Below are 20917 nucleotides of genomic sequence, written 5' to 3' on the forward strand. Positions count from 1 at the left end.
TCATAATTAAAATCCCACATTCCTGGTACAATTCTGGTAAATCTGCTTTAAGCCCTCTCCCCATGTCCTTGACATCCTTCTTGAAATGTGATATCCACAACATTACAACTGAAATCTAACCAATGATTTATAAAGGTTTACAACAACTTCTATAGCTATGGTTTCTCTTCATGTATAGCTGCCCAAAACTTGGATAATGAAAGTCTACGTGCATTCTTCTGACCAAAATGGGAAGTTAGCAATGTGCACTTGGCTTTGGCCCCATCCCAAAGATGCAGTATAAGCAGACTATCATAGCCATCACAGAATCAGACTGTGTTAAAGTCCATGGAACATGTAGACATACAACCCAACATAAATTGTGTGCAACTTTGCTCATAATTACCAAAAATATCGAAACAATAGCTCTTGTGATGATCAGTGAAAGCATCCATAGCCATAACACCACTCTGAAAATGGATAGTTTGGACTTTCATGGTGCTATTGATATTTTTCTAACAACAAATAAATGCCCATTCGCCTTCCAGTTGCTGATGTAAGAAGGCTGTAGAGATATAGGAAATAAATTAAAGTATTTGGTACAGCAATGATAACTTGGTGTTTGCGAGTATACAAAAAAAACCAAGAAGGAGAATCATACCACACATCTGTTGCGGAATATAGATCACTTGAATTGATTAAAACCAAAGCCAGGGCTATGGACATCAGAAAGCTGTGGCACTCTGCACAAATGTAATGCATTAGTTTCAGGAGTGGAGGGATCAGTGATGTTGCCTTTTTTCATTAACCTCCTTAAGGAAAGCTCTAGAAAGTCTTTGCTATCCCTTTAAGAAATGGAGCTGAACTCCAGAATGTCTAACTAAACGTACAATCTATATTTAGCTTTTTTACTTAGTTTGCAAAACACAGTTTTTGCATTAGAGCTGCAATCAAGCTGCCACAAATTAGCAGACATAAATTAGGTTCCATGTTCCATAAACTGTTTCATTTCTTAAAAAATTCATACTTAACCTCCTGTTCTTCTGTCCATTTCCAATGTTGATATGTTACGGGTTTGCCATTCTTCTAAAGTTAAGTCATATGTATACAAGGCAAAATGAGTTACCACCACTTTACAATTCACCCCACCTCCCTCATTTGCCAATTGGATGTCTGTCTCCAATTGACTGAATTCAGGTAAATTAGCAGCAACCAGGAACTGAGTCTGGAAATGTCTTGATCTGTGTGGATCAGTTATGCAGTAAATGAACCCAGCTGGATCACTGGGGATAGATAAACAAGCAATTACTTACATTTTCTTGTATTGCATTCTCTTCTCAATTATAAGTAATTTGGCAATATTATGGTCAATTTCAAGAATAATGTTCCAGTTTGATTCAGTGCAAACTTGTCCTTTGCGCAGATAAAATTTCTAGTGCGGTGTCAACTTCCGAGAATTAGTTTCATGATCATTTTGGTATGGGTGTTTTTCTTCTGTTACTCTGTTTATGTCTAGCTATGTTAGCCAAATAATATTTCCGAAGCCTCTACACCTTCCCATTGGTGTTGGCAGATTTTAATGGCTACTACTTAACTTGGAGATACAGAGTCAGATCAAAAGAGTGTTGCTTTTTTTGGATTGGGCCTTTCTCCATGACTTTCACCTCATCCATGACCCAAAACAACATGGTGCCACTTTTCATTCGGCCAGATGGAAGCTAACTCCTCTCTGGACCTCACCTATATAGTTAAACATGGAACCAAGTGAGGGGAAAAGCACTGAACCATATAGAAGAGACGTTTTGAAGGTGCAATGCGTGGCCAAGTACCTACAAGGAGAGATAATGGACCACAGTCAGTCACAGAATTTTTGTTTGCTTGGCAAGAGCATCATATCACCAACTCTCATCAACTTTTACAGATGCACCATAGAAAGTATTCTTTCTGGTTGTATCACAGCTTGGTATGGCTCCTGCTCTGCCCAAGACTGCAAGGAACTACAAAACGTCGTGAATGTAGCACAATCCATCACGCAAACCAGCCTCTCACCCACTGATTCTGTCTACACTTCCCACTTGGCAAAGCAGCCAGCATGATTAAGCACATACTCTTTTCCACCTTCTTCCGTCAAGAAAAAGATACAAAGGTTTGAGGTCACGTCCCAACTGACTCAAGAACAGCTTCTTCCCTGCTGTCATCACTTTTGAATGGACCTACCTTGCATTAAGTTGATCTTTCTCTACACCCAGCTATGACTGTAACACTACATTCTGCACTCTCTCATTTCCTTCTCTATGAATGGTACGCTTGGCTGTAGAGCACGAATCAATACTTTTCACTGTATACTAATACATGTGACAATAATAAATCAAATGAAAATCATATTGTTTGAAGTATCAAATTTGGATAAAATGTTAAGTAATTGTGTTTAAAAATTCTATGGCATTAACCAAAGAGATGCAAGTGCTCTGAGAGTAGAAATTTCCTTTTTTAAAAGTTATATCATATATGCTGTATTTTTGGGGGTTTTAAAGCCCATTTAATTCTTATACCCAAGTTCCACTGTCTATGCAATTCCAACTCAAATTCATGAGAATGTTATCATGGAGAAGATTTTTAATTTTACTGTAAAATGTGATTTAATAAACACGTCCGGGGGAAGGAAACAGATGCAAACAGGAAAATGTACAGCGTCAGCAGATCTACCACAATAGAAAGGAAAGCCACAAGCATTAAGTCGACGAGAAGTAAAACATTTCAGTTGAGTCTTTCAAGATCAAGAAGCTCTTAAACACTGTGCACCTCCTCACAAAAAGCTCAATTCAAGATCCTTGCGCATTGTAAAGGAAAGGTTAATTGATTTGATAACGAGCAACATGTCCATTTATGCACAGGATTAAGACATCTTCACAGGTATGTGATGAGCTTCATTTATACAGAACTTACTTTGAAGATACGCCATGAATTTGAATGTTTCTTGACTGTTTACTATATAAGCAAAAGAAAAAAAATACTGCATTTTTAAAAAAATGTATTTTTAAAAGGTAATTTAAAAAAAAATGCAGTTTATGCTAAACAATGATGAATTAACTCAGGAGAAGCTGAACTTTAAGTGGTATTTGGAAATGTTGAGGGCAGGGGAGGATGCACAGTTAATGATAACTGGCCAGGGAAAGACCCTTCCTCCAAATTACTCATACAGAATCTTTGCAGCATTTGGTTTGAAATTCTGACATTTTAAGAAAACCAACATTTCACATATTAGTTACAGTGTATAAAATACTGAAATCAATTGAAAAGCATTCTAACAATTTGCATCAGTAAAATTACTTTGCTGGAAGGGTCGGAGGTGGTCAAGAATTGAAAGGGGAAATCTTCAGGAATTCTGGATGGATAGATTTCTATACGATATGAAATGTTCAACTGCAAATGCTCGAAGATTCTTCCTTATTTATTGAAACTTGACATACAAAGAATTGATCTGTTTTAATATATTTTTAGTTCTCAGGATGCCCCAAAACTCATCACAACTAATTTCCTTCTGACATGCAACAATCATTGTTTTTACAAGGCAAATGCAGCAGCCAATTTGTATATTTCAAGATCCCACAAAAAACAAGGGTGATAAAATGACAAGAAAATTTGATTTAATTGTGTATCAGTGTTGCAAATTTGGCAAGGACAGCTGGAGAACTAGCTCGCTGCTCTTTTTGAAATAGTACCATGGAACATTTTAAAACCATTGAATAGACTAGCTCTCAGTTAAACATTCGTATGAAAGCTGGTATTTTCAACAATGCAACACCCCTTCCATAATGTGCTAGAATGCCAACCTAAGTTCCTTTGTTCAAATTTTGCAGTGCAAATTGAACCCACATGTTGAACTAAACAGGCAGCACGGTGGTGCTGTGATTAGCACTGCTGCCCCACAGCGCCAGAGACCCAGGTTTGTTTCCCGGCTTGGGTCACAGTCTGTGTGGAGTCTGCACGTGGGTTTCCTCCGGGTGCTCTGGCTTCCTCGCACAATCCAAAGATGTGCGGGTTAGGTGGACTGGCCATGCTAAATTGCCCCTTAGTGACAGGGAGATTAGCAGGGTAAATATGCGGGGTTACGGAGATAGGGCCTGGGTAGAATTGTGGTCAGTGCAGACTCGATGGGTCAAACGGCCTCCTTCTGCACTGTAGGGATTCTATATTCCATGTTCTAAAGTTGAGATTAAACCATGGAGTCAAATTATTAAATATGTTCAAAATGAATCAGAAAACTGGCTGAGTTCTTTATGGAGGCTTGGTACACTAGTGAATTCTCATCATCTTGACACAATATGCTTGATATTCCTGTGAGTCAGGAGTCTGTGGAATGTGAAAATGGCAGCTGGGATCCAATTCTGGGATTCCCGGCCCATTCTTCCCCACCAGCAGCCACTCTTTTTTTCCCCCACTAGCGGCAGTTGCACTCCACCTCCCACTTTGCTTTCTCTCAGTAATCCCTCCCCCATCTGCTCTATGGTCCCTTTGTCAAAGCTTTGTGCTTTGACAAAGGGTTATCTGGACTTGAAACGTCAGCTCTTTTCTCTCCTTACAGATGCTGCCAGACTTGCTGAAATTTTCCAGCATTCTCTCTTTTGGTTTCAGATTCCAGCATCCGCAGTAATTTGCTTTTATGCAGTATCTTTGCATTCGCTTACCAGCATTTTAAACCTGGGCTCCACAAGCAGGATAGAACAGCCTGGAGGGCTGCATAGTGCCCCGCAAGTTAGACAAGCCTGACATTGTCATTCAGAATATTACCTTGCCTTTTGAAGCAGATTTTTAAAAAAATCATCTAACAGGATGTGGGTATAGCTGTCTAGGGCAGCATTTATCGTCCATTTCAATTGCCTTGAGGTGGTGGTGGTGAGCAGTCTTCTTGAACCACTGCAGTCCATGTGGTGCAAGTACATCCAAAATGTTGTTAGGAATGGAGTTCTAGGATTTTGACCCAGCAACAGTGAAGGAACAGTGATATATTTCCAAATCAGGATGGTGTGTAGCTTAGAGAGGAACCTGTAAGTGTTGACTTATCCATGAATCTGTTACCGCTTTCCTTCTAAGTGGCAGAGCTCATGGATTTGAAAGGTGCTGCCAAAAGATCCTTGGTGAGCTGCGGCAGTACATCTTGTATATGGTACACCCTGCTGCCACTGTGCATCAGTGGTGAAGGAACGAATGTTGAAGGCTGTGGATGGAATGTCAATCAAGCAAACTGCTTTTCTCGGATGGTGTTGAGCTTCTTAATGTTGTTGGTACTGTACTCATCAAGGCAAGTGGAGAGTATTCCATCACTCCTGACTTGTGCCTTGTAGATTGTTTCAAAGGGCCACTAATATATGCAATTAGATAAAGTTTATTCAATTTTATGCAATGTTTTGATTTTGACTTTATCACATTCCAATATTTCCAGCCTTCTGGTCTTTGCAATCCATATATCTACTGCACTGTGGCCTCTAATAAAGGTTCTGACATTGGCTGCTAGAAGGTCTTAATCAGCAACATTTTTTGATTTTTCAGTTCCTCCATAGTAAAACACCTACCTTAGACTCAAGGATAATTATAAATAGAAACTCAGTTTACAGATACTTGGGTTGTGCACTCTCCATTAGGATGCAATAGTGCTCTTACTATCATGTTGTGGAATTTATACCCAGTTTAATGTAGATGATAGAATTAGTGACAGTATTCTTAGTAGAAATTTAATAATGTAAATGTACAAATTATATTGGACATAAATGCAGAGGAAATAGACGATAAAAAAGGTCCAACACTACATTCTAAATCTAGTTTTATTATTTCATGGCCGTAATCTCTGAATCAATGTGGAATAAGGAAGATCAGACCAGCTAAAAAGTTGCAAGCCTGCTCCACCATTCATTTTGATTATGGCTGATCATTGAATTCAATATCCCGATCCTCCTTCCCCCATATCCCTTGATTCCTTTAGCCCCAAGAGCTATATCTAATTTCTTCTTGAAATCACGCAACGTTTTGGCCTCAACTACTTTCCATGGTAGTGAATTCCACACATTCACCACCTTCTGGGTGAAGAAATTTCTCCTCACCTAGTTCTGGACTCTCCCACCATTGGGAACATTCTTTCTGAATCTATCCTGTCTAACTCTGTTAGAATTTTATAAGTTTCTATGAGATTCCCTCTCACTCTTCTAAACTCCAGTGAATATAATCCTAACAGATTTAGTCTCTCCTCATATGACAGACCTGCCATCCTAGGAAACAGCCTGGTAAACCTTCACTGTACTCCCTCCATAGCAAAGACATCCTTCCTCGGATAAGGACACCAAAACTGCACACAATATTCCAGATGTGGCCTCACCAATGCCCTGTACAATTGCAGCAAAACATCCCTATCCCTATACTCAAATCATCTCACTATGAAAGCCAACATTTGCCTTCTTTACTGCCTGCTCTACCTGCGCGCTCTACCTGCGCGCTTACTTTCAATTGCTTCATAATTGATAACATTTCCACGCAACATCCAGACACAAGAATAGTAACAATGTAGTTAAACAGAGAGATCACATTTAACTGTGATCTGTTGACAAATATTGTTAATCAAATTTTATCCTCTCTCCTTTTTAGAAGAAGCTGCCATTGAAACTAAAACAGATTTGTAAATAATGCTTCCTTACTAGGCCAAATAAAGCCATCCATTAAAAATATTCAACCATTTGAATGCCAGAAGAGACAGGAGTACCCTGAAATAAAGGCAGTACTTGATCTAAATTGCTAAATTGACCCTTGGTATCAAGGGGACTAGCATGGGGTTATGGGGATAGGGTCTGGGTGAGATTGTTGTCAGTGCAGTCTTGATGGGCTGAATGGCCTCCTTCTATAGTGTAGGGATTCTATGATTGACCTAATATGGCTTTAAAGAGCTCTTAAAAAAAGAACACAATGGAAGTCAGGTGGAAGATTTGCCAATGGTTGGGGTAATATCTGATATGCAGGACTTGACCAGCTCATTCAGTAATGTGCAAACAAACTCTTGGGTTTGAATTTTTAGGATGAAGGGGTACACACCCCATTGATTTTGATGACCAGTGCCATTGTATACTCTAACGAGCATTGATTGGCAGAAGGTGGGACTTCCACCTCTCACTCAGGTGGAAGGCCCACATTTGAGGTTTGCCAACCGATCAGATTGGCTGGCAGCTCTCCAGACCCTTCAGCAACAGCACTGCAGGGGTCAGAAGAGGAACTTTCCAGGGAATTCCAGGGAACTGGAAACACATGCAAGTGAAGGGGGTTTCATGGCAGTAGAGAGTAGGGAAGGACTGGGGATTGCAAAAGGAGCAATTGGGGTCCTGGGGGAATAAGTCAGCAGGATAGAGGGAGGACCTCAGACCTCTGAAGGTCATCAGGCCTTAAGAGTGCCACAGTAAGAAGAGGCTTCTAATGGAGGTACTCCCCTCCTTTCTGCCCAAGATCTAACACTCCTTATTTCTGGATTTCCCTCATGCTCCAATTCGGCTGCTGGCCTAAAAATTGAGGCTGGGCTGAAAACAGCCCTTAAAGTGGGCATTAATTGGCTATTTAAAGGCCTCAATTAGAGTAAAGGCAGGCAGGAACCCAAAGGAAATCCCGTCCAAGTAATTTCACATACTCCCACATTTCCTCAGATATCCTGTCGGGTGGGCTGGTGTCGGTGTAAAATTCTGGCCTTGATGACTGATATTGAAATTGTCCATCTAGACTACGTTGTGCCCTTCCTACCCTCAGTCCTTCTTCTAAATAGTATTCATCATGAAGGAGTAGAGATCATCAGCTCAGAGAATGGTGGATGGCAATCAACAGGAGGTTTCATTATCTATGTTTTACCTGATGCTATGAGATTTCAATAGGTTTGGAGTCAATGTTGAGGACTCACGGGGCTACATTCTCAACTTATACCACTGTTGAGAGTCTATCCTGCCACTGAGATGGTCATGGGAGAGTTTGAGACATTGATTGTGAGTACACCTATATCAGGCTGCTGTTTGACTAGTGTGTGGAATAGCTTTCCCTATGTTGGCCCAAGTTTCCAGATGTTAGTAAGAAGGTCTTTGCAGGCCTGACTAGGTTAAGCATGCCTCTCTCATTCTGGTGTCAAGATCAATGCTGATGGTCCATTTGGTTTTATTCTTATTACAGCTTTGTGTTATGGTTTAATACAACTCAGTAACTTGCTGGGTCATTTCTAAGAGCAATTTAGAGCCAACCATATTGCAATGGGTCTGAAGTCACATGTAGGCCTGGTCAGGCAAGGAATAACGGGCATTAATTCACCACATAGATTTTTATGATAATCTGGTAGTTTCACAGTCACTATTACCATTGTGCAGTTTGTTAAACTTAATAAACCATAATGGAGTTTGATAAACCCTGTTCCATTATATTACCCAGTTCAAATAAAGTTACAGAAGTCAGTGCAATATTACACTTGCTAAACAAGTTCTTAAACAAGCTTGACCCTGAGTCACTGGCTGGCAATTTTTATGATATATTCTGTCATATGACACTTACTTGCTTTTGAAAGCAACAGTCAACGATATAGTTTAGCTCATCAAAATCTGATATATAGAATCAAAGAATATTTATGGCATAAAACTTATTTGCCACAGATTTGACAACAGTTGGTTAATCCCCTGATTTAACTGTACCTGTTAGATCAGGGGGTTACCCAGCTATAACCACTAGTACAGGGGATTGTTGCACAGACGTTTATCCAAAGTAATTCACCACATCTACCTAAAGGAAGTGAAAGAGCAGAAAATGGAAAGTCCAAAAGCCAGTAAAACAGAGGCCGCAGACACAAGCTAAACACCAGGGATGTACCAATTTAAGGATGTGATTTTTTTACCAACTATCTGCAATTTGCTTGAACGTGCCATTTATTGGGCCTCAATGGTTGCGCCAAATCTCAGAATCATAGAAACCCTACAGTGCAGAAGGAGGCCATTTGGCCCATCGAGTCTGCGCCAACAACAATCCCACCCAGGCCCTATCCCCATAACCCCTTGCATTTATCCTGCTAATCCCTCTAACCTACGCATCCTGGGACACTAAGAGGCAATTTAGCATAGCCAATCAACCTAACCTGCACATCTTTGGAGTGTGGGAAGAAACTGGAGCACCCGGAGGAAGCCCACGCAGACACGGGGAGAATGTGTAAACTCCGCACAGGCAGTGACCCAAGCCAGGAATCGAACCCGGGACTCTGGAGTTGTGAGGCAGCAGTGCTAACCACTGTACCACCCCAGTTGAAAGCCTTCTTTGTAATTTATTACATAATCTACTTCTTCTGTGCATGCATTGAAAATCACACATGTACAATGGATGGAGTGCCAATCTAATCGATCTACAAACTCCACTGCAAAAAATAAATTTGAGGCTTACTCCTTAAATTCCCCCAATATCCTGGAATGACAGTCAAAATTATTGAACATAAAACATAAAAAATGCTGCAGCTGATCATTTTTAATGTTGCAAAACACTCGTTTGAGATGTTATCAAAAAGAACATATTTGGGACCAAACCACAGGAGGATAATTCAGGTCAGATGACCAAACTCTTGGCCAAAGGGGGAGATTTTAAAAAGAGACTCTCAGATGGGGAGCTTGATGGGTTTACAAAAGGAATTTCAGAGTTTAGGAACAAGGCAGCCAAAATAATTTCTATCTACCTTCTCAGATCCTTTAATCAACTTATCAATCTCAATACTCAGATCTATCTTTTCAGGATCAAAGTAGACAACCTCAAACTTTCCCACACTGAACATATGTGCCACAGGTTTACCCAGAACAGAGTTAGTTAATCTCACCAATGGTGGGCCAATTAAAATTAGGGATGTGCAAGAGGTCAGAATTGGAGGAGTGGAGAGATCACTAACTTAGTTATAGTCAGAAATGATTATATCAGAAAATATTGTGTAGTCTGTTTCAATTGAAATATGCCTAGATGGAAAACCTATCTTCAATCAATTGATACAATGTTCTATACAATGCTTTGAAGAAATGATGGATAATGTACACCAACTAATTCAGTAGTCAGGATGCAAGCAATACTGGTAAGGCCACATTTATTTCCTATTCCTAGCTGTCTTGTGATAATGGTGGTAGGTTTCCATGTGGAATTATTTTTAGAAATGCTAAAACACTTTGGAGAAGGTAAAGAATGAACCAAGTTTTGTGGCACTGGAGTCTATATTGTGCAGGCTGTCAGGATAGGATTTGTGGGTTTTCTTTCCAAAAGGACACTGGTGAACAAGATTAGATTTACAGCAATCTGGTAGTTTTACATGGTCATTTTCTAATGGTAGGTCATAACTTACTGAACTTCCCAAATTGTCACAATGAGATTATTTGAACTCATAACCTTTGAGTCACCGATATTATGGCAGTGTTCAAGTTGAAGCAGAACTAGAGGATGACAAATATTTGCCAAAGATGGAAAGAATAGGACTTGGCCTAACACCTTTTTAAACAGGAGACCAGGAATTAACAGATTAAGTGAATATGGGTGCCGAGAAATTAAACAAAACCGTTAAGGTAAATGGAATGGTAAGCTTGGTTCAGTTCATTTTGTAATACCAATTCGTGTTGTGTAGTCACCAAAGAATAATTAGGTTTCTCTCAAAGACCCTCACGATAAAAGTAAAAATACTGTAGATGCAGGAAACATGAAATAAAAATGAAGTATTGGAAATACACAACAGGTCTGTCAGTTTCCATGGAAAGAGAAAAACAGTTTACATGTGAATTGAAAATGACTCTTATTGAGAGCTGTTGTGATATTGTCATCAACACAAAGTGAATTGCCACAGGGCAGAAGAGGAGTGCACGTTGAACATGAAGCAGGCCTAGATGTTGAAAAGCACAGCATCATCTAACTGAACTGATACCCAATATTCAAGTTAGGGGGTGGAGATAAATCTGTTGTTGCAGTTTTTAGGATTATTTATATTACTGCTGCAATCAATTCAGCACTTTATTGGAAAAACTAAGACACTTAGACCACACATACATATTGTGGCTTGAGTTACGTATTTCAAACATTTGGCACATCTATATGCAATAATAAAAACCCTCAATTAACAGAATTAAAGCCCATGGGTTTTGTTATTAAGAACTACACCAAAAAATGTTAACTTAGCATTTCTACATTTGCTTTATACTTATAAAACATGACGATTATTCCTTTAAATGTAGTAAAACACCAAGGTTCAAACTAAAGAACTCCTGTAAAAATATTTTTAAAAGGAATAATTTTTTATTTATTTCTCGGCACCCATATTCATTTAATCTGTTAATTCCTGGTCTCCTGTTTAAAAAGGTGTTCGGCCAATTCCTATTCTTTCCGTTTCTAGCAAATATTTGTCATTCTCCTAATTCTGCTTCAACTTGAACACCACCATAATATTGGTGATGACACAGCATTGGTAACTCAAAGGTCATGAGTTCAAATATATGGAATCACACAGCGCAGAAGCAATGTTAGATAGTCAATTCATTTTCCAAAGTTCAGGTGATTATTTTGAGAGAGGTTCTCTGTGATTCGATAGATCAAAATGGAACAAGAGAAGAGCAGTCCCACCCAGCTAGATGACAGTGGAGCATGAAATGGAAGATGATTATGTGGTCAATAATGTTAAAGGCTTCAGACACCCAAAAAGGCACAGGAGGAATTGTTTACTTTTGTCAGTTATATAGGATGTCATTTGTGACTTTAATTGCTGGTTTGGTACTGTGGCAGGTTCCTGATTAGAGGGATTCAAACATAGATTTGTGAGAAAGATGGGAACAGATTTGGAAGGTGACAACACATTCAAGGAAATTGGAGAAGAAAGGAAGATTGGAGATGAAAGGGTATTTTGCAAGGACAACGGGGGTCAAAGGTTATGAATGCAGAGTGTTCCTGGCATTACTCTCGACATTTTTTCTTGGATTTATCTGTCAACAAATGTCATGATGTGGAGATGCCGGCGTTGGACTGGGGTAAACACAGTAAGAAGTTTAACAACACCAGGTTAACACTTTAACCTGGTGTTGTTAAACTTCTTACAACAAATGTCATGTCAGAGGTTCCTTGGGAAGGTCTAAAGATATACTGTGTCTCTGGGAGGATTTCCTCAGTCACAGGATGCAGACAATTCAGGAGAATGTGTATTATAATTTTCCCCATGAACAATAGGGAAATATCCTGATAATTTGTACAGCATTATTTATCGCCCTTCTTGAAGATAGTTAGTTGTCATTGTCATGTGAGCCACTAGGACAATGGTGATTTGTTAATTTTGAGAGGCCAACTGAACTGGCATCGCCACTATTTTTATCTTCTCCATTATCTCTGCTCCCTTTTCCTCTACTGTGACATTAATTTTATCCTCTTCTTTTGTGAAGATGGATGCAAAGTACTCATTCAGTACTCAGTAATGTTCTTTGCCTCCACAAGATTATTCTCCTTTTTGTCCCTAATCTGTCCCAACAATCCTTTAACTTTCATCTATTTTGTATTTACAGAAAATCTATTATCTTCGTTTTATGTAACCCACTAATCTATTCCTTATTCTCTCCATTGTCCTTTTTACATCCCTTTTCAATTTCCCCCTTAACACACCATATTCTGTGTGGTTTTCTGCTTTATTTTGTATATGACATTTGTTATTAATACCCTTTTTCTGCTTTATTCCAACCTTTTATTTGCATTCTTATCCAGGGAGCACTAGCTTTGGATGACCAATCTTTCCTCTTCATGGGTATCATAGAATCATAGAAACCCTACAGTGCAGGTGGTGGCCATTTGGCCCATCGAGTCTGCACCGTCAACAATCCCACCCAGCCCCTAGCCCTATAACCTCACATGTTTACCCTGCTAATCCTTCTAACCTACGCATCCTGGGACACTAAGGGGCAATTTAGCATGGCCAATCAACCTAACCCGCACATCTTTGGACTGTGGGAGGAAACCGGAGCACCCGGAGGAAACCTACGCAGACATGGGGAGAATGTGCAAACTCCACACAGACAGTGACCCAAGCTGGGAATCAAACTCAGATCCCTAGAGCTGTGAGGCAGTAGTGCTAACCACTGTGCCACAGTGTCGCCCAAGGATATTAGTGAATCAGACAATCAACAATGGTTTCATGGCCATCAGTAGATTCTTAATTCCAGATTTTTGTTTTATTGAATTCAAATTCCACCATCTACCATGGCGGGATTCGAACCCAGGTCCCCAGAACATTAGCTGAATTTCTGGATTAATAGTCTAGCGATAATACCACTCGGACATTGCCTCCCCAGGTTAAATTTAAGTTCCACCAACTGCCGTGGTGGAATTTGAACCTTTATCCCAGAGCATTAGCTGGATCTTTAGATTACGAATACCAGTGAGATGACAACTATGCCAACTTTGTACATGAAGTACCTCTGTCCTGAACATTCACATTGGCCATTTAATTTTCTTTCCAGTCCACCTGTGCTATATCTATTCTCAAATCACTGAAGTTGATTCTCTTCTATGTGGATATTTTCACCTTTGATTTTTCTTTGTCCTTTTCCTAACTGCTTTACAAAACCTAAAATCACTGTTTCCAAGATGTTCAAGCCATTTAAACACACTTCACTTGCTTAACTTCATTTCAGAACTAAATCTAGCACCATATTATTGAGCTAGAAAAACTCTGGTTGAGAAACTTTTCCTGTACATATTTTAGGTAATTTTCAATCTCCTGGTCTTTGACTCTATTCTTGCACCAGCAACTTTTCTGTTATAATTAAATCAATTCAGTTTTTGATTCCTTTAGTATAGCATCCGTCTGTAGAACTATATGAACCTTGATCAAAGCTGCCACCACTCCTTGTTTCCTTCCTCTCCCGACTGAATACATTCAAGCCAGGAATGTTTACTTCCTACACATTTAAGACAGGTCTCCATGTCTCTGCTGTAACTGCTATTTATAATCCCACGTGATAGTTTGTGTCCACTGCTCACCAACCTGATTTGTGACATTCCTCACAGTAACACATTTACATTCCAACACCATTCCTGCTCTTTTCACACCATTCTTTGTTGAACAGGATTTGGGATTTTGTATGATCTGCGTCTTCCTAAACGATTAGCAGACAAGGAAATGCAATCAGTAGAAAGGGGATGAAGTTAATGATGGGCACTGAAAACTTTGGATTCAGGTTTCTTTCAATACAAATTGAAATGAAAATTTAACTCATCTAACTTGACGTCAAACAGGTAGTCTGACAAAGATAGGTAGTACAAAGATAGTTGTGGAACAAAAACAGAAAATACAGGAGCAATTCTGGAGGATCTGCAGAGAAAGAAAACAGAATTAATATTTTGAGTCCGTATGACTCGGCGGCACGGTAGCACAGTGGTTAGCACTGCTGCTTCACAGCTCCAGGGTCCCGGGTTCGATTCCCGGCTCGGGTCACTGTCTGTGTGGAGTTTGCACATTCTCCTCGTGTCTGCGTGGGTTTCCTCCGGGTGCTCCGGTTTCCTCCCACAGGCCAAAGATGTGCGGGTTAGGTTGATTGGCCAGGTTAAAAATTGCCCCTTAGAGTCCTGGGATGCGTAGGTTAGAGGGATTAGCGGGTAAATATGTGGGGGTAGGGCCTGGGCGGGATTGTGGTCGGTGCAGACTCGATGGGCTGAATGGCCTCCTTCTGCACTGTAGGGTTTCTATGATTCTATGATTTCTATGACTCTTCTTCAGAGATTTAAGACTGTTGTGTAGTCTGGAGAAATGGTGTAATGATACAGCTGGATATCATAAGCATTCATATGGGAGCCAATATGCTTATGAATTTAGCAGCAGTATGCAGGTGAGGAACAGGAGTTAGCCAAGGACAGATTCTTGAAGTAGGGCAGAGGTAACATTGCCATAGATGTGCTGGTTCTGTTTAAAATAGAACCACACCAGAAGAGTTGGACAACAGAGGCAAGCAAGGCAATGGAAAAAGAAAGTGCATCAAATATATCAAATGGTGTGGAGACAATGCTTTGTCTATATCACAGAAGTTGTAACTCACGCCTTTGACCAGGATTACGGCACTGAACAGGAAGAAGCTATGCTTTTTTCTGGAATTAAATAAAAATTCTTTCCAGCAATAGAGCTGCTCACTTCAGTGAAGTTACTTCAGAATGGAACATATAAGCCGGAATTTTACAAGAAAAATTCGAAGTGTCCAGCTAGCGTGAAAATGGGAGAATTGCAGATCTGTTTTTTGGGTGAATTTTCTTTGCCCAATCCAGTGCACAAAGTACATGAAAAAACAGGCTAGACCGTTCCAAGCTACGACAGGCAGTGGGTGGGCTTAATTCGATAGCCAACAGCAGAGAGCGCTATCATGTGCAGACCTCTGTGACTGCATAAGCGCAATAGCAACAGCAGAGGCCTGACAGAGAGAGAGAGCTGTCAGGTCTCTGCTGTTGGAGTTGGCCTCAAACCAACATTGCCTGGGGGGTGGAGGGTGTGGGGAGGGGGACAATCATGGGGGCCCTTGGCTGATCGTGACCCCACACCACGCAGACCGATTGCACCCCCTCCCACCAATCTGGAGTAGCAGCAGTGGGGGCCCCCTCTGCACCGATTGGGGGCCACCGTCTGACCCTGCCCCTCAAGCCTTGCCCCTTCAGGCACACGCCCATAGGTCACACCCCAGCAATGTCCAGTGAACAATGCCAAGGTGACAGACTGGTACTGCCCAACGGGTACCCCCCTTGCCCTGGGCCCCCCTGGGGTCCTCAATGACCTCCAGGGATACCAGCGAGGTCAACATGACTGTTCCCCATTCATGGGGACCAGGTGTTTTCCTCGCTAGAGAGAACCTCTCCCGGCGAGGCCATAAAGGCAAGTGAGCTTGGACGATTGAGCGCCAGGCTTGCGAATGCCACATGTAAGTGAGCATTATAATATATTTAAATAATTTCTTCAGCTTCTTGCCAGAAATCCGGCTCTGGTAAGATCCAAGAAATTGGGCGCAATCCTGATTTCTCGACTCCATTGCGATTTTACCGGCTTGCCACGCCCATAAATGGGTGGGGCAAATGGTAAAATTCTACCCATACGGTGCCAAAATGAACGTGTCGCTTTGCAGTAGTTACTTTTGTCACTTGCTGCAGGCAGGGATAAATATTCTATTGTTGAACATTATCATTTTACATTAACAAATTCAACAGACCCAAACTACTGTTCAGCCGGCTGTGTGTGCCCAGCAGTTTGAAAGAGCTTCCAATTGATCCGACTCCCTGTTTATTCTACACAGCCCTGCAAAATTTTCTATTCAAATATATGTCCAATTCTCTTGAGAAAATTACAATTATGGGTAGCATGGTGGCACAGTGGCTAACACTGCTGCCTCACAGCTCCAGGGACCTGGATTCCATTCTGGCCTTGGGTGACTGTGTGGAGTTTGTACGTTCTCCAGTGTCCAAGTCCGGTTTCCTCCCACAGTCTAAAAATGTGCAGGTTAGGTGGATTGGTCACGCTAAATTGCCCCTTAGAGTTCCAAGATGTGTAGCTTAGGTGGATTAGCCATGATAAATGTGTGGGGTTACAGGGAGAGGGACTGGGTAAGATACTGGTGAGTCAGAGTGGACTCGATGTGCCGAATGACCTGCACTGTAAGGATTCTATGAATTGAATCGGCTTCCACCAACTTTCAGATGGCAACTTGCAACATAAATTACATTTTCATCCTGCTTTTTTTGTTGTCAATTATCTTAAATCTACATCCTCTGGTATTCCACCTTTTTACGGTAAGAAGTCTCACAACACCGGGTTAAAGTCCAACAGGTTTATTCGGTATCAAAAGCCACTAGCTTTCAGAGCGCTGCTCCTTCATCAGGTAAGTGGGAGTTCTGTTCACAAACAGGGCATATAAAGACACAAACTCAATTTACAAAATAATGGTTGGAATGCGAGTCTTTACTACAGGTAATCAAGTCTTAAAAGTACAGATAATGAGTGGAGAGAGGCTTAAGCACAGGTTAAAGAGATGTGTATTGTCTCCAGCTAGGACAGTTAGTGAGATTTTGCAAGCCCAGGCAAGTCATGGGGGTTACAGATAGTGTGACATGAACCCAAGATCCCGGTTGAGGGCGTCCTCATGTGCGCAGAACTTGGCTATCAGTCTCTGCTCAGCGACTCTGCGTTGTCATGTGTCCACCACCAGCAGCAGCCATTCCACCTTTCTGCCAGTGGAAACAGTTCCTCTCTACCAAAATCCATCATAATTTGAACATCTCTATTAAATCTCCTCTGCTCTAAGGAAATCAATTCCAGCTTTTCTAGCCTCCATATAAGTAATGTGTCTCACCCAAGACATAATTTGCTTTTTCAAAAGCTGGACTGCCATTTCGTAACCCGTGTTCTTCCAAGTGATAATTAATTTTGTGCTGGATAAGGGAATCTAGATGTTGCCCACAACCAAATTTAGGCTGACTGGTCTAACTAACGTCTTACAAATGATATCTTATGAATTTGCCTTTGTGGTTTTGCCTCTAATAAGCTACATATTAATAGAGATTCTATTTTATTACAGAAATAAATGCTTACCACCAGATCAACCTCATTACCTGAAAAGATGGGAACGACCAATCTGCCAATGAGCTACTGGCAATCAGAAAATGGAAGTAAATTGCTAAAGGCAAACACATCAGCTGATCTAAACTGTTCCATAGAGGAGAGCTTCCTAATGGTTTTTTTACCTGTAGCATACTCATTCATTTTTCTAACTGGACTGATCAGCAACATTTCAGCACTGTGTATATTTTTCTTCATTCAAAACAAGAAAAATTCCATCCATATCTACCTGATTAATATGGCAATTGCAGACCTCCTCTCAATTTCCTGCCTCCCTTTCAGAATAGCATATCATGCAAATCATAACCAATGGGTGTTAGGAAAATTGTTCTGCAATATTGTAGGCAATGTATTTTACATGACTATGTATATTAGCATTATACTTCTGGGACTCATCAGTGTGGATCGGTACTTAAAAATAACAAGACCTTTGCAGCGCTATAAATTACGGAATGCCACCCAAAGTGCAGTGATTTGTGCTATTATCTGGTTTGTGTCCATTTTGATTGCTGTACCAATGCTTTTGAAGACCAGAACAGCTACCAGTTCCAACGACAATTCCAAGTGCTTCCATTATAGAGAAAGAGATCACTTCAAAGCATACATCAATCTTTTTATTGTGATATGTTTTTGGATTATATTTTTTTGCCTCACTGTTTCATATGGAAAGATTGTTAAAAAACTTTCAAAGCTCAGCATAGAAAAGCCTGGCTTTTCTAACAACAAAATTCTCAGCAGAGCTGCAACAAAAACGTACATTGTTCTTTTTATTTTCACCATATGTTTCGTCCCATATCATATCTCCCGATTCTTCTACATCGCATCTCAGCTCCGCAAAACAAACTGTTACTGGAGAAATGTGGCGAATAGATCAAATGAGATATCACTCTTGTTTTCTGCTTTCAACAGTTGTTTGGACCCAATCATGTATTTTCTGCTCTCTAAGACTGTTAGACGAACAGTACTGAGTTTAGTCAGTGAGAAATTCCAGAGAGACACGCGAAGTGAGAGCACTTAAAAGCTACAGTATCACTGGCCTTGATATTTATGGGTTTGACCTTCATTCAATGTTTCTAGAACCATTTCATTTCATAAATAGTAATAGCAGGAACCGATTGCACAAAATATATAGTTTGCAGCAAAAACAGAAAATGCTGGAAAATCTCAGCAGGTCTGACAACATCTGTGGGGAGAGAATAGTACCAACATTTGGAGTGTAGATGCCTCTTCATCAGAGCAGAGCATATAGTTGCTAGTAGCATATAGCACACAGTTTGCAGTTTTGCTCCAGTCATGTCTTAGTACAGGGATGGATTTTAATGTTGAAATTTTTACAACTGTTAGTTAAAACCAACATTTTCATGTTCCACCCTGCAAATACAATTTCATCTGCTACTTCCATTGGGAAAATTAAAGTGCAATATCCTAGCTTTTAAAACCATGGCACAACTGAAAACAAAGAAGACTGAAGATGAGGCGTATACGGGTCTAATAAACTAACAACCAGATTTATATGCAAAAGCACTTTTAATAAGGCAGGTAAAAACCATGTACTAATGGCTATGATAGTTAGTCCCCCACAGCTTGCCTCCTGGGGTTGTAGAATCTCACTAGCTGTTCTGTCTGGAGACAATACACATTTCTTTAACCTGTGTTTAATGTTCCCTCCACCCACATTGTCTGTACCTTTAAGACCTGGCTGGCTGTAGGATGCGCATTCTAATCAGTATTCTGCAACTTGATTTTGTCTGTTTGCACTGTTTGAGAGCACATTTCCACTCCATCTGACGAAGGAGCAGTGCTCCGAAAGCTTATGGTATTTGCTACCAAATAAACCTGTTGGACTTTAACCTGGTGTTGTGAGACTTCTTACCGTGTTCGCCCCAGTCCAACGCCGGCATCTTCACGTTATGATAGTTCTAACATTGATTATTCTATCTGTATGCATACCATTCTTCAGTTAGTTCTGCAGGATACACACAGAAAGGAGCCTTCCTTACTCCTGTAGACAACTGATTTGCTTTTTGGGAGAAGGAATGCGAGTTCAATTAAAATGAGATCTTTACCAGAAATGTCAGGAAAGACGAGTATTGGCAAAGCAGCAAATTAAATTTATATTGGATAGCACTAGTAAATGCTAAATAATACAAGCTTTATAAAATGCTGTGAACAGTAGGGATGGATCTTTCAATAAGTTATTTTTAAAAAATATGCTGATTGAAAGACAATGACCATCTCAAAACAGTGACCTCTACAATGATCACATCAACATTGGTAAAGAATAAATTGCCAAAGAATATTTTGGGTTGTTGTAAGAGAAGTTGTGAAGAGTAGGAATGATACTTTTAATGTCAGAAAGGGATCAACATTTAGTTAGAGAACTGGTGGTGGATGTGTAAGAACGATTCCTTTGCATTAATCCATTGGCAGAGTACTACAATTTCTTTTGAGAGGCTCCCTAGAAGTCTGCCATTTAAAATATTCCAGATCGTTCTGGAGTGAGTTAGCTTCTTTCAAATGGCAATATGGTCTCCACCCCTTAGTTAGCTTCCAGAGCACATGGAAAGGGCGACTTGGATGTTACAGGATTACAATCCAAAATACACTTCTCTAAAACCAGGGCAACGTATTGCAAGTCTTCAGCATGCTCTAAAATCTCTTCATTAGGTCAGAAAACTATGAAAGTCATGTCAGTATATGAAACAGGCAGTTAAGCCTTGCCAAATTGGAAAAACATGTTAACTGTAACATGCGCTACCTGCATATATGGAGGAGACTCAAATCCAAAATCAATGAGCATTCTGGATGAGGTCACAGTGCCTAAAGGATTATAATCCTCAAAAAGCAAGGTTTTATGATGCCTTGAACAAATTATAAAAATCATTTCACAATAGAACTAGTTGAAGATAAATATGCAGAATAGAAAAATATGGAACTCACAAAATCATCAGAATTGTTTCCCCCTCATAATTACAAAGAACAACAAAGAACAATACAGCACAGGAACAGGCCCTTCGGCCCTCCAAGCCCGTGCCGCTCCCTGGTCCAAACTAGACCATTCTTTTGTATCCCTCCATTCCCACTCCGTTCATATGGCTATCTAGATAAGTCTTAAACGTTCCCAGTGTGTCCGCCTCCACCACCTTGCCTGGCAGCGCATTCCAGGCCCCCACCACCCTCTGTGTAAAATATGTCCTTCTGATATCTGTGTTAAACCTCCCCCCCTTCACCTTGAACCCATGACCTCTCGTGAACGTCACCACCGACCTGGGGAAAAGCTTCCCACCGTTCACCCTCTTGGACTGC

General features: G+C 40.5%; 2 protein-coding genes across 5 annotated transcripts in view; one reads left to right on the forward strand and one right to left on the reverse strand.

Moving 5' to 3' along the window:
• caska (calcium/calmodulin-dependent serine protein kinase a) overlaps positions 1-20917 on the reverse strand; it is a 405920-nt gene that overhangs the window by 214406 nt on the left and 170597 nt on the right. The window lies entirely within an intron of this gene.
• On the forward strand, positions 2762-19453 carry gpr34b (G protein-coupled receptor 34b). The gene is made up of 2 exons (XM_078232608.1): positions 2762-2892; positions 17571-19453. Exon 2 carries the CDS (start codon positions 17577-17579, stop codon positions 18627-18629), a length of 1053 nt encoding a protein of 350 aa, XP_078088734.1. The 5' UTR covers positions 2762-2892; positions 17571-17576; the 3' UTR covers positions 18630-19453.

Source organism: Mustelus asterias, chromosome 17, assembly GCF_964213995.1.
Source record: "Mustelus asterias chromosome 17, sMusAst1.hap1.1, whole genome shotgun sequence".
Taxonomy (NCBI): Eukaryota; Metazoa; Chordata; class Chondrichthyes; order Carcharhiniformes; family Triakidae; genus Mustelus; species Mustelus asterias.